This window comes from Phaeoacremonium minimum (assembly GCF_000392275.1).
Source record: "Phaeoacremonium minimum UCRPA7 unplaced genomic scaffold PA7_03_scaffold_337, whole genome shotgun sequence".
Taxonomy (NCBI): Eukaryota; Fungi; Ascomycota; class Sordariomycetes; order Togniniales; family Togniniaceae; genus Phaeoacremonium; species Phaeoacremonium minimum.
Genome location: NW_006921241.1, coordinates 32,427 through 47,242, shown reverse-complemented (window position 1 = coordinate 47,242; position 14,816 = coordinate 32,427). Strand labels below are relative to the sequence as shown.

Here is a 14,816-nt window from a genome sequence, read left to right as displayed (position 1 = left end):
GATGGGAAATTTCTTTGCCTACCCAGAATTTCAGAAGAAATTCGGTAGCTGGTATAATGACGAGGTTGGCTATCAGGTATCTGGGCCATGGCAGACGGGCCTTTCTATGGCTAGTACAGTCGGTGCGATCTTTGGTATGTAACATCTATCAGTTCGAAGTGAGACAATGCTCGGCTAGGTTTCATTGGCTAACAAGTCACCTTGTTGCTGGTAGGCGGCTTGATGAATGGTTACTTCGCATCCAAATATGGATACCGGTGGGTTTTGATAGGTGCAATGGGATTGCTGAATTGCTTCATCTTTGTGATCTTTTTCGCAAAGGATGCAGGAATGCTTGTTGCTGGTCAAGTTCTTTGCGGGTTGTGCTGGGGCGTATTCGCGACTCTGAGCCCTGCCTATGGTATGTCGACACCCCATTGTTATCCTGTCTCAAGCTGACGATATCGTTCTACTCAGCATCTGAGGTTTGCCCGACAAACCTGCGTGGGTATATGACCACTTATGTCAACTTATGCTGGGCAATCGGTCAGCTGATTGCTGCCGGAGTTCTTCGTGGCTGCTTGGGTATTGAAGGCGCCATGGGTTACAAAATTCCCTTTGCGTTGCAATGGGTCAGTGATTGAAGTGTACCTCACGATGTTACGAGGAAATACACTGACATTTTGATAGTTGTGGCCCACACCGATCATGGTTATTGCGTACCTCGCCCCTGAGAGTCCTTGGTATTTGGTCCGTCACGATCGTCTCGAAGACGCAAAAAGGTCAATCAAGAGACTCAGCGGAGACAAGACTGAAGCACAGATCAATGCGCAACTGGCCATGATGCTCCATACGACTAAGATTGAATCTGAAGTAAGCAAGGGAGCTACATATGCTGATTGCTTCCGTGGTGTCGACATACGACGTAGTGAAATCTGCATGGTTGCTTTTGCTGGCCAGATTCTCTCAGGTAGCAGCTTTGCGTACACCCCAACATACTTCTTCACGACTGCCGGCATGGCCACTGCGCGAGCTTTTGAACTAAGTTTGGGCGCTAAAGGAATGGCATTCATTGGAACACTCACGTGAGAATATTTCGATTACTAGCGAGTACCTGGCTGACATTAGCTCTAGATCTTGGTGGTTAATTTCATATTGGGGCCGCCGTCCAATTTATGTCACTGGAATGGGATGTCTTTTTGTCATTCTGATGATCATTGGTATACTCGATGTATCTGCGCACGACAAGGGTCTCTGGCCTTCCGGGGGACTTTGCGTACTCTGGCTCTTCATCTACTCCCTAACTGTCGGACCTATCACCGTATGAGATTAATTCCTTGCAAGGACTCATCTGTTGCTGACCATTTCTACAGTACAGTATCATCTCAGAAACCTCGTCGATCCGTCTTCGACCGTTGTCTGTGGTGTTAGCTCGTAACGCCTATCAACTCGTCAACATTGTCTCCCAGGTTCTGCAAGCTTATATGATGTGAGAGCGGCTTTTTCATTTTGACACACCATGTCAAAGACAAATGTCACTAACATTGATATCTAGGAACCCGACTGAGTGGAATCTTAGGGGGAGGACTGGCTTCTTTTGGGGCTCAACCGGACTTTGCGTCTTTGTGTGGGCTTTCTTTCGCCTTCCGGAGGTCAAGGGCCGCACGTACGAAGAGTTGGATATTCTCTTCCAAAAGCGAATTCCTGCTCGCGACTTTGCTAAAACACATGTTGATGCTTACGCCTCCCGCGGAACAGAGGAGGATGTTCTAGAGGTTGAAGCCACCAAAGAGTAGTGGTTGTCTACGCCAAGCAGTACCGCTTCATAGCCCAGTTATGGCGGCTTCTTATGAAGTCGAACAAACGAGAGGCGATTGAGAAAGATCACAGTATCAACGTCATGATAGCTAATCTATCTAGGGACTAGGGCTTAGATTGATAGTACATCACATACATCCCAATCAATAGATGTAGCTCCTTTTAATCCTGTCGTGTGTCCTAACTCCTTTGAAGTTGAACTACACAAACTTTATATAAATTCCAGGGAAGGTTTGCAAAGCTCGACAGCGATCTTCGGCTCAAATGATACTAGGTTCTGCAATGTGTCTCGAACCCACCAGTGACTTCTATCATACCGTTCGAATGTGCTCTCAGCATTCGCTGGATAGATGGATGGATCTCTCTGGCGGTCCTCGTCTGCCGGCGCAGTAAAAATATGGTGGTCCAACCAATGATCTTCGATGATTATACGAATCATTCGAGCAAATCCCGTGCCAAACATGGTTTCACCGGGCGAGTCATCGAGCTCTATCTCCTCCAATACTTCTCGAATGCGAGGTTGAGAGCCTGGCCTCTCTTGATGTTGATCGATTTTGCAGAAGCTGAGCAGTCTCTCACGGTCGTGAAGGTCAACTAAAGCAATAGTCTCTTCTCCGAACATTCCAAAAAGACCTGAATCAAGCACACTATGTTGAGTCGCATGGATCTTCACATGGCGAACTATGATTATTGTTCCCAAACGATCCCCGAAGCACCTGCATTCTCTGCCTAGATGCTTAAAGGCGGTGTGACTGGACGTGCGCAGCCTTTTGAAAGGGAAGGCTATAGTACTCGAGTGCGGCGAATTTATTGGGGTCTTCACAGGGCACACTTCTGCAAGTACACCTGATGGCATCATGATATCAGTGCTGCTGTCGAACCAAGCAGAGATCGGCGGGAACGTGTACCGGCCCCCGCGTCGTCTATCTATATGGCAGAGTCCTCCATGCTCCAAAGCCACCACGCGTGCTTCACGACACACCTGCGCGATGAGAGGCGGTGGCGAGGTTCTTCTTAGGTAGAGTGTTTTTGGGACGTGGCATGTATCCGTTTTCGAATCATCGAATATCGCGTGACGATAATCCGGGAAGAAAGTAACGATACGATGAGGAAGACACTCTCTCCAGATTGCGCGTTGCAATTCGAGCGGAAGACGGGGAAAGAAACGAAAATCTGTGGGTAAAAAACCACTTGAGTTGACTGCATCTTCCCCTGCAATCTCTTTCCTCGTCGAGTTCGCTACCACCTTGCGTTGGTCAAGACAGACAACCATTGTCGTTGCCAAAACCGAACACAGTTTGCGCGTGAATATGCCGAGATCTCTCAGAGTAAATGACTAAACAAAGATATGCTTCATAGTCCAAGCTCAGCAGCACATCTCTGCTGAGCCCTGGATTCTGAGACTCTGAAGTGTGAAAGGTTGATTGATGGACGATGAGGCAGAATGACTCTGGGCTGGTGATGGGGCGAACTGAGACACGCCTTGTCAGCCCGCCCGCGTTCCGCTGTACATTGTACAGCGGGCGATCCCGCGTACAAGGATACACGTGCCATCACACTAATGCAAAGCACAGCCACAGGTATATATTATTCTCTGGCAAACTGAAGAAACCGATTTCCGGCTATGGGAGGCTACAGACATCACTTCCTTACCAGCAGATAGGCCAGAATGAGAGTCAGTCAAAGACTACTATTATCTAGATATCACTGGATTCCGGCTTCTAGTATCGAAAACTCATCTTTAGCGGAATCCAGCCCAACCAACGCATCCATGGGAATCGTAATCAATGGCGAGGTGTGCCCAATATCTACATTCATCAAGATCGGAAACGCCTTGTTGTTTTTTACTATGTCGCCATCGCAGAGCAGCCCGTGAATGACTCCTGCTAGCTCATCTTGTGATTCCTGGCTGTCGTACCCATAAAAGCGCCCAAATATCAGTCCGTTGATCTGATCCATCACGCCATACGCAATCAAGTCAGCGATGTATTGTCGGATCCGATAGAGAGGTAGGCCCTTTGTCTCATCATCGGCCGCTGCATCATCACTAGTCAGTTTCTGTGTATTTGGTGGTGGTTGAAAAGCGACTTAGTCCCGCTAGAGAGGCTTGAACGGCAACAGCAGAAGATGACCCGAGACTGTTCAAAAGATAATAAAGAAGAGAGTGTCTCAAAGATAACTTACTAGCAGTCTCCAGGAAAAGCACTCGCCCGCTCCAGTCGGGCTCGAGTTGTCTTACGCCATGCAATCGAAGAACAAGAGTGAGACATCCGCCGAAAATGCGGCCTGTGGACGCGCCGCCCCGAATCCAGCGCCAGGCGGGGGTTGGAGCCAGTGTTCTGGGCTTTGTGTTCGCCCCATTTTCCAGGGCGTAATTCGGAGCCAATGGGGCGTACTCCTTCGACCGAGCGACGGGGCCAATGGGCCTAGGCGGCGTTCCGGTGGAATCATCATGGGTAATTGCGCGGAGTAGATTGTCCAGCGTAAAAGTCATGGGCGCCGGTGCTTCGCCCAGCTCCGGATCGACACCTGGCCCGTAGAAGGTCCGCAGCCCGGACAGATGGTAAAGGATCCAGTGCAAAATGGTGATATCAGAGTATCCGAAGAATATCTTGGGGTTCTTGCGGATGATATCCGCCGCCGCCTCATCGTATAGAAAGGGCCGTATGAGCTCGTCCGCTGTCGTGCCACCCACAGTGCAGCAGATGGCTCTGACTTCCGGGTCCGCAAACGCCTCCAGGATCTCCTGTTTGCGATTGAGGATGTGCTGGGCAATCGTCGTGGTCTTGGGGTCTTCGTCGGTCCAAAAGATCTTCACGGGGTATCCCTTTGCCTCCAGGACAACTTTAGCGCGTTCCACGACGAACGGATGGAACTTATTGACGCGGAACGATGGGGAGACGAAAGCAATCGTCTCTCCAGGCTGGAGACCCTTTGGTATGATAGTCATCTTTGGGGGTTTAAATTGCAACATTTGCTCACAATTGAGAAACCTTGGGATGCATCGAGACGAGAAGCGGATTTCGATGCGAGAAGGGACAGTGGGCCGGAATTGGAGGTTATTGCGCGCTTACATGACAAGTGTAGGGCGTGGAAATGAAGTGTTGTGCATAGGGCATATCTGGCCATCCGCTAGAGATTCCGAAGGCTCGCTCTTCCAAGTCGAAGGCTGCGCCGCCCACACCCCGAAGCATACCATGATTAATTGCCTGAAGAAAACAGATTCATAGTCTACATATTAAGAAAATATCACATTGTCATTCCACTGCTATTTGTATGCCATCCATATGGCTTTATTGTAGAAAGTCTTCCCCACATTCTTTAACAAGTAAGCCATACTCCGGCACGAATTGCATGTAAACTACTTCGGGACTTCCAGTTATTTCTTTGGTGTACTTCGCAGCTTCGGGGGAAACAATTCTCTTGGTGAAGCCATTAACCATAGCAGCATCGATCAGTAACTGGTCCTGGTATGCACACTCAAGAGCGGTGAAGAGAGCGGCGGCCTTCGCAACAGTACCGCCAGCTGTAAGAATCCCATGGCTCTGTAAGATGAGGTTTTTCTTCTTGGATCCTAGGGCTTCGGCTAGTCTGTCGCCCTCCGAGGCTTCAATAACTGGTCCTCCAAAGCCTGAATAGACAGCAAGATCGTCGTAGAACATGCAGTGGAGAACCCTACCAATTCTCATCAGCGTAGCCGAGATCGGACCTCACTGGCTTATTCCAAAATAGGCAACGGAACAAAGCGAATTTCAACTACGACCAATATTCCCTTGTCAATCACGCTCATGGAGAGTAGACCATAGCCGCCACGATGGTTAGGAATTTTGAAATGTTTAATCACTTATCAGTGAGCTTGACGAAATGGAACTAGAGGTTTTCAAATCTCTGTCACACGAATAACCACTTGGCGCCATTGTGGTGTACTTCAACCGGACAAGATTCAGAAATAAATGAACTGTATACCCTGCTTCAGTTGATAACTCTCAACTTCCCAACCTCTTCCACACAAAGTCAAATGTCGACGATAAATCAACACACAACTGTAATGGACTCGATGAGCCCTTCAAACATCGAAAAAGGACCATCTGCCGTGTTAGGGGACTCTATTCATAGTGGACGAGATGAAGCTAATGGAGAGTTGGAAGAAGTTGATCATCTAGCTTTGCATCGACAGCTCAAGTCCAGACACATCACAATGATTGGTACTACCTTACATCCTGATTACTTACCTCTAAAGTCACTGACAGATAGCCTGATTAGCCCTTGGTGGTGCGATCGGAAGCGGCCTGATTATAGGAAGTGGATCAGGACTTGCTCAATGCGGTCCTGTCGGTCTTCTCATTGGGTACTCAGTCACTGGAGTGCTTTGCTACGTGGTCATGACTGCTCTGGGAGAGATGGCTGCTTGGTTGCCGCTGGGTTCGTTCAGCGGATTCTAGACAATGGTGCCATGGGTGTGGTTTTTCCACATTGTGACGGCATCGGTAAGTCATCTACTGTTGTTTAGTGTTATATCCTTTACTTTTCGTCACAATTGTAACTGAAGACATTTCATATCCTTAGAGGGAGCCAAGAAACTTGTCAGAGCGACAAAATTTCTTCCAGTCGGACGACGAAGTTGCGGAGCTCACTTCCCGCAATTCAATTGTGCTATGCTCGGGCAAGACTTGATGATGCCTAATCTTGATCAGAGTGGCTCTATGACTATAGTCATGTGTGAAGCGGTAGAATGCCTCAATGAGATTGATGGCGTCGCTGCCGTCGACGGTGTGGATGGTATTCTTATCGGAACGTTTGATCTTTCAATCGAACTTGGCATACTTGGCGATTGGGAAACCCCAAAATTGAAACAGGCCCTGGAGAAAGTCGGGATGGCCTGCGAGAAACACGGAAAGCTTTTCGGTGTTGCTGGCTTGAATCACTTGCTAGAAGTGTTGAAGTGGATTATAAACACCCTAGGTGCTCGATTCATTGTAGGTAAAGGCGATATGGCCATTGTCTCAGATGGAATGAGGGCTAGCTATGATGCTATTAGAGCTTTAGAGAATAAGAAATAATAGCTACACAGCATTAGCAGTGTTCAAATATCCGGCTAACGCAGCGGGGCTTGCATGGCTCTACACCTAGCAGTTCTCTGTGGGCTATTGGATGCTTGGATGGAGTGGTAATTTCTTATTTGTCTCTGGGTTGGATCAACGCAGTTCCGAGGCAGCTGATACTTCGCCCCTTCGAATTTTGAAGGTTCTGGCTTCTGGTATAGACGAATCGCGAGCCCGAAGGTTTAGCCGACTGGCTGAAAAGAGCCACAGTTGCAGCCACGCTGCCTCTATGTTTCACATCTCCAATGCGACATAGAACGATAAGCGCTCTTTAGGGATGGAGGATAGCGAGGAGGTGATAATGCAGTGGCAAACTGTGGCTGCCTCTGATCTCTATATTTTCAATACCTAGACCGCACGGCATAGGATCGCCCCAGTTTCTAGACGGTGGCTAGCTGAAATTTCCGAATCCAGGTACCTTCCGCGCTCAGTGCAACAATTAGCCTACGATATTCCAGCCTAGAGGTTAGAATGTTCATATTCTCTTAGCAGCCAACTGGCCACTGCCGGAGGTAGGTGAGTCTCAGAACGGTAGACATATCATTCATCCACCTTCTTTGAGTCTAGACCGGTTGGGAGTTAGGCCGTGCTTGGTCAAGCTGAGCATCAGTTTAGAAGGAGCCAATAACATAGATGCTATCGATGTGTACTAATTGTGAAGTAGCGAATGAAGAAAGAAAACGACATACTTCCTCGGCTTGCTTCGTACCAAACTCGGCTCAGCCAAAGGACAGGCAAAGGATCACGGCTGGATCGAGTGTGGCTCGCAACGTGGAATGTTCCCTAGGCTTAATTGATCAGTGGCGTTGCGGCACGGGACGGGACGGGATCACGCCTCGCTCCGGGTGTACACTTTAGTCCATGGTGTTTAGTCTGCTACGAAAGATCCTGAGTTCTCAGGTTGCAGCACAAGTTGTTACGCTGACCAATGCAGACATACGGAGAGTTGGCCTCAGCTGGCCCACAGCCAGTCCCGTATTGAGGTTTGGCCGTTGACGGTAGTGTCAATATGGAGAGAGCACATTGGAACGTTCACTGTACACCGAGAGATATGACCTGGTCTGATATTGCTTAAAAAGCGTGGGAAGCTGTTGGGTAGCAACTTTACCCATAGGGTTCTCCTACAGTAAACGTTGTGATCAAATATCCTGCTTGTTTGGCTGGAATCTGAGCTTCTCAGGTTCTCTATCCTTGTATTAATGCTCATCGTCCTCGACCTCGCTTTCATCGGTTTCGTTCCCCTTTCCGTTATTATCACCGCCTTCCTTTTCGTTATCCTCCTCAATCATGGTAGTCTTGTCGGCCTTGCCTTTAGAATCCACAAAGGCCGCGTTGATCTGCTCAACTTCGGAAGTGATATTGACGGTAGTCGAGATTTGGCCAATGTAATTTTGGGGGAAGATGTACTTGCTTCCGCCCTTGATGTTCACTTTGGTGAAATTGCCGGTGACGGACAAGGCTTTCTGACCAGCCCCGAGAGGGTATTTGTGCTCGTGCTTATTCTCAACAACGATGCAGACGATCGATGAAGGGGTATCATTCTGGATCGTAGCATTATTGAGGTAGATGAAGTCGGAAGAGTTATCATCGTTGGATGGCATATTGGCAAAAGCGATGGAGCGGGTTGACTGTCACTGTGCTGAATAAGATTTGGTTTGGACGGGGAAATCATGTCAAGCTAGCATCCTTCGCAAGTATATATATTTAGAGACTGGGGGCTAGGATCTCGATGGGTCTGCCAAGTTTCAGACAATCCGTATTGCTTCTGCTAGGTGGCATGGTCTTACTAAGGTGAAGGGAGTTTCGCCACAAACATTCCTTTTAAACATTGGAGATTAGCTATGATTTTAAGCACCGGTCCCATGAGACATTCATTGGACAAAGTATAAAGCCACACCGCGGAGAGATCATAGCCATTCTCGAGCCATTGTTACTATATTACAAGCCAAATCGCCAAGCGGCAAAGCCCAGATATAGTCAAGGAGTATGCTACCTGAAATCGCCTGACGAGGCACCTGTCCATAGCTAGATCACTCATAGATATTCATCGAGACATTGATCACGATAAATAGTGACTATTATGGTACTATTCGCATCCGTAGCTGGGCACATTGTCGAGATTCCGCCCAATGAGATCGTCCCGAGACAAGGCACTCCTCTAGCCGTGTCAGCAGTGCTGCAGTGCGGGTAGACTGATCTAGGCCACAGAGCTTTCCGAACTAGCTACCTACTAATTCGCTAAGCCATGAACATAGTCGCTACATCTCCATCCTTGTAGGATATTCGGACGCAGGCTGCGCGTGCAGCTGACCACGAGTCGGACAAAGTCCAGCTTGAATTTTGCGCATCGCCAATAGGCACAGTAGTTCGAATTCGCCACAAGATGTCTTGCTAAGCCGTTGGGGCTATTTGGCTAGTAGCGAGAAGGTATTCTCGCATAGGAGTAAGACTGCCAGCAAGGCATTAAGTGAGATCGACGCCAAGCTCATTTGTAGTCGAATTCTCGTCAGGCTAGCTCCCAGGAGTGCTCATGATGGGGAAGGCTCTGCGCAAATGGGTCGGATGGGTGAAAAGTGGGATAGCAGGTAGGAGTGACGACTTCGTCTTTATAAGAGCAGGAAAGTGGCCCCTTATATTGACCTCAACATGCGAGTGGTCGAAAAAGACTCCTTGTCAAAGCCCTCGCGAGAAGTTGACTGTTAGTTTTTCGGTTGCAGAGCCCCCTAATTTGAATGAGCCCTCTTAGTGCCGTTTTGGCGCTTATAGACGGCGGGCTATCTTGGCTTAGGGAGGGCAAGATTTGGAGAGCATTACAAAAGAGATATCCTGAACGGCCAATAACTGTCATTGCCGCTGAACTACATATCGATTACATTTGCCGAAGGAAGGTGCAACACAGCCGCCTCCTGAACGCATCCCTGTGGGCTGATGCTCACTATCGGCCTATTCCGGGAGATAATACTCAATTACAGCAAGAAGCAATTGATTACCGTTAGTTTATAAAAGTGTCGCAAAGACATCGCCCGATTCAGGCGTTCAAATCTTCAAGGGCATAGACTATATCGAAACTCCTAGCAAAGATTTCACTGAGCTTAGTTTGGGCCAAATCTTTTGAAGGGAAAAGATGAGTTCCGCGTAATGGAGAAATCTGAGCTGCTACCTGGTGTCAACTGGGTCGAGAATACAAAACATATTGTGTCAATGTTCACATTTACTGCGGTTGTTGACCAACTTTCTCCGTCGTGGAGGTAAAGTCATCCAGCGACGTCTTGATAAAGTCGAAAACGCCTTCCCCGCCGTCGAATTTAACGGCAACGATCTCGAGCCAATCGTTTTCAGCTGTTCTAGAAGGAACCTCGACTGTGATTCAAATATGACAATCATGAGGCGCCAGACCGTCTTAGTAAAGAATACATATCATCAAACAGTAACCAGGCAACATTTTAATGGTTAGTGGACATTTTTGATTCCTCGCCCTTTGGGAGGAGGCACTATCATAGGAGGTACTAAGGAACCTCGAGACAACCCCGAACGGATTCCGGGTCAAACAAGATCAGATATTCTTCAACGATCAGTAGACTACTTCCCCTGGCTTTGTTCAGACAATATCTGAGTTTGAGGTGGTACAAGATATCGTTAGCCTGCGTCTATGGAGACAAGGAGACGTGCGCTCAGAGGTAGAGCATCTTGAAAACGGGCGGCACGTTATTTATGGATATGGCGGCGCTGGCGGGAGAGGATATGGAATGAGCTGGGGCATAGCAAAAAGGATCGTGAGCTTATTTGATGGGATAATTGACATGGGAGCAAAATTGTGATCGTTAGTTAGAAGCTCTGGTCCTTGTATTAGTATGACTCATCTGCAATCAATCTTCGACTCCTTTCTGGAGGTGCTTTGCCAGGCAATATATATGGGTCGACCCTGTGTGACCTCTTCTTGGGGCACACCCCCGCAGCTGGCCAGAAGCGGTTCAGTTTATTCAACCATCAGAGCAAAGCCAGCAGGCTCTATAACACCTGTAGCTTCACGGCATACATCAATAGCGCATTATTAACATGTAGCCTTTGGTGGGTGTGGTTTCGAATTCTTGGCCCCAAGTCCATTAGTCCGTTGATGCCAGATAAGGCTATTATTCGTGATTTCCTCGTGGACACGGACACCGACTACCGTGCGACAGCCGAGAACCCAACAATGGCGACTTGACCTTAGATTAGCCAATTGAGGATAGACGATTGCGACATGCCGAGCGGCCTCAAACGCTAAGCGAGCTACTACTCGTTAGCAGCCACTCAGGGGATGACTTTCGCAAGAGGAGGTCTATGTCTTGCATATGCCGCAATTCAAATGAAATATTGTGTGATTCAAAGACGCGTCCAGACATAGCCGTGGAGGGTTTGATTTGTTACCTTCCATTCAACGAGCCGAGTTCTGCAAGAGATGTCGCATGCAGTTGAATGAGTGATAAATAGAATACATTGCCGTCACCTTACTAGTCGAGGTCCCTCTGCGGTTTCATTTAACTTTGACTGGCTTACACCTATATCAAATCGAGCCCTGGCATTGTGCTTCGCGATGGCAACCACTACAGTGACCCAGTCCAACACCGCACTGGAACCAAAGCTTGAGGCTGGACGGTATCCAGAGCCGCTGTCCGTTACTGGAGCCCTTGATCAACATAAGTTCGAGGAGGTGACCCCTGTAATTGGACGTGAATATCCGACCGTCAATCTGGTCGACGACGTTCTCAATGCCAAGAACGCTGACGAGTTGATTCGCGATCTTGCGATTACTAGCAAGTTGTCTATACTAAGTCAAGCCACCGCTTTTTACTAACATTCTCTCTAGTCTCTCAAAGAGGCGTGGTGTTCTTTCGAGCACAAGATAATCTGACCGATGACTTACAAAAATCGTTGGTTCAGCGACTAGGCGAACTTTCCGGCAAGCCCAGGGAATCAACATTGCACATTCACCCCCTTCTCAACGGGTCTTCTGAATTTGGAGTCAACGACAACGAAATTAGCACCATATCGTCGGCGGGTTTCAGGGCATTTGGTAATGATCTTCGCAAAGACCGGGATGACCGAAAGGGGGGTGCTGCCTCGTGGCATAGCGACATTCAATTTGAACCTTATCCGGCCGATTACACTAGTTTACGACTGACTCAGCTGCCATCGTCAGGCGGCGACACTTTGTGGGCATCAGGCTACGAGCTCTATGATCGATTTAGCGACCAGTATCAAAGGTTTTTCGAGGGCTTAACGGCGACGTTCAGGGGAGAAGGATTCATAAAGGCTGCAGAAGCTCGTCCTGATAAGCACAAGATTTACGAAGAACCACGAGGAAACCCTGAAAATATCGGCCGTGAACTCACGACAGTCCATCCAGTTGTGCGAACCAACCCAGTCACTGGTTGGAAATCCATCTTCGCAATTGGAAATTTTCCTCAGCGCATTAATGAATTGAGTGCCCGTGAGAGCAGGGAACTTTTGGAAACTTTCAAGAAAAGAATTGAAGAAAACCACGATCTCCAAGTAAGATTTAGGTGGAAAAATCAAAATGATATTGGTAAGCCTTTTATAATCTCGATACATGAAGAAAAAGACTAACCGCTTCAAGCGATCTGGGATAATCGTAGTGTTTTTCACAGTGCGACGAACGATTACGACAACCTGGGCGAACGTGTAGGTCACCGCGCGGTTGGCATCGGTGAAAAGCCATACCTGGATCCTAAAAGCTCGTCAAGAACAATTGCTCTAGGTCTCAACTAGATATCCAGTCAATTGAATATCTCACAAATGCCACATTGTGTGAAACTCGGACATATCAGGTAGAAAGTGACGCGAGAAGTCAAAGCGTGGATACCGAAGCAGGTCTGAATGCAACGAAGCATGTGAAAGTGAAAGAACTTGCGTTAATTGCTCCCGATCAAAGACGGTATCTATTGCAATAGAGAATCTCACGGAGAGTCCAAGCCTGCCCATACATTGAAATGTCTGATCTGTTACCTTGAGCTGTTTAATAACATATAATCCATAGTTCGACTCCTGGTCACATGCAGAAAAGTCTAACCAAGCATTGCATTGAACTTGTCGTATCCTCGACCAGCAAGGACTGACTTTGGCAGTATCACCTTCAGTCGTTATCCATAATACATTCAGGCATCCCGTAATCTAGAGACCTTGAAATCATCCTCGGTCAAGTTCTTCCTTTTCTTCCGTTGCCGACGCCTCCGAGCCCTTGGTACCCGAGGTAGTCCCTGTCATTGACGTTCTCTACCTCCGGTTCTGGCTCGTTTGAGGATGTCTTTGCGTCTGAGGGCATGCTCAGCCACCCACCACCAATCATACTTAGGACGAGAATGAGCTGCGTTCCAAATATGAGGATCAACTTCGAGATAAAGCTACCCATATAGGGATCTAGACTGGGAATTCCCCGAAATGAATATGTTGTGTTGTATGCGAGTCGAACTGACTGAAATGGCAAGCACGCAACGGCTGTGAAGAGTATGATCCGTGCTCGTCCAGAATTTCGATGGCCAGAGTAAGCTCGAATGTGCCTGTATGATGGATAAATCCACAAATACAAAGAAGCCATGACAACAAGCATGAGACAGTTCCCAATTCTATTCAGCTTCTGGTTTATGACGCCGCCCTTCTGTGTCGCGCTTGGTGAGCCCCCGTAAGTTGCAATTGCGATTCCTGTTGTATTCACTATGTGTGTTATGCCAAGGATGATCTTTTCGGTCCACCGTCCGGATGGAAATGGAAGCAAAGTGTTCCTAGTGAACTTTTAGTTTCAACAAGTCTCCCCGACACATACATGATGTTCATGTTATACGTACGCCTCATAGATCAGTCCAATGATCGTCAACGTCAAGCACGCAATGCTACCCGCGTTCGTCATGATATAGACTACATTGGGAATCAGGGGATCATTGTGATGGACCATTTGGAAGATATCGGAAATGTATCGAGTTATGTAGAATGAAATGAGCAAAGGCCAACAGACAAGTCCCGACTTGCCATGTTGCCATGCAATCCAAATTGTTGGTGGCAGAGCAAAGATATATATCGCTAAATCGGCGTACGAAAGATTGACCACATTACTAGAGACTGGTGGAAGTGGCTCATGACTGTCCATCATGGTCTGGCTTCATTCGTGAAGGATCGCAACACGGACAATGTTAGCTGGGCTGGAGTAGACTAAGAAGGGGTCATCGCCGACCCTAAATCAACCTGCAAGTAATGATCGAAATTGGAAGCACCGCACGCATTCGTATCCTTTTCAAGAGATTGCTGAGTTGCTTGCATTGAAGTCTTATGGAAGAGCCGAAGACATACTTCAAACCTTAACTACACCAATAAGGTTAAGAGTGGAGCAAAATCGGCCGCGTACCTCCTGAGTCAGGGGTTGATCGGTCTCGGCAAGGCCAAAGCGAGACCGAAGGCAATGCCGCCAAATCAACGGTCGATCAGCTGCACTTACTTACCTAAAAGAGACACAGATAGCGCTAAGAGACTTGTCATACTACTTGGAGCATAGAATGCTCACCACACCATTGTTGGACTTCTCCAAGTACATGTAACAATCTCAATCTTTTGATGAAGCGTGGTGGCAGCCTTATTGCATAGGTTATCATTTATTTATATTAAGGCTGATGTTTGCGTGAAGAAAAATTGCACACTGGCCAGAGATTGATCAATCAGGGAATAATAGCCTCATCATTAGCGTGGCCGATCGACTTTTTCGTCTCCCTCGACAAACTCTCCTCCTGTTTCAACCATGAATAATACATCTCGTCAATTTGAAACTTCCTGCCTATTCATAAATTTATATTACAAGGTATCATCTCTATTCATTCAACCAATCTTCGAGACTAAGATGCTACCGTGTGCGGAACGTTTGGGAGTGATAGA

The 14,816-nt window shown here is 47.8% G+C and overlaps 2 protein-coding genes across 2 annotated transcripts; both read right to left on the bottom strand.

Annotated features, from left to right (window-relative positions):
• Positions 1 to 3,501: 3,501 nt before the first annotated feature.
• UCRPA7_4378 (putative peptidase u61 ld-carboxypeptidase a protein) lies at positions 3,502 to 4,771 on the bottom strand (the record flags this gene model as incomplete). The annotated part of the gene is made up of 2 exons (XM_007916948.1): positions 3,502 to 3,833; positions 3,982 to 4,771. 2 exons carry the CDS (start codon positions 4,769 to 4,771, stop codon positions 3,502 to 3,504), a joined length of 1,122 nt encoding a protein of 373 aa, XP_007915139.1.
• A 3,324-nt stretch (positions 4,772 to 8,095) lies between these two features.
• UCRPA7_4377 (hypothetical protein) lies at positions 8,096 to 8,500 on the bottom strand (the record flags this gene model as incomplete). Its single annotated transcript, XM_007916932.1, has 1 exon — positions 8,096 to 8,500. One exon carries the CDS (start codon positions 8,498 to 8,500, stop codon positions 8,096 to 8,098), a length of 405 nt encoding a protein of 134 aa, XP_007915123.1.
• Between the last annotated feature and the right edge of the window lie 6,316 nt (positions 8,501 to 14,816).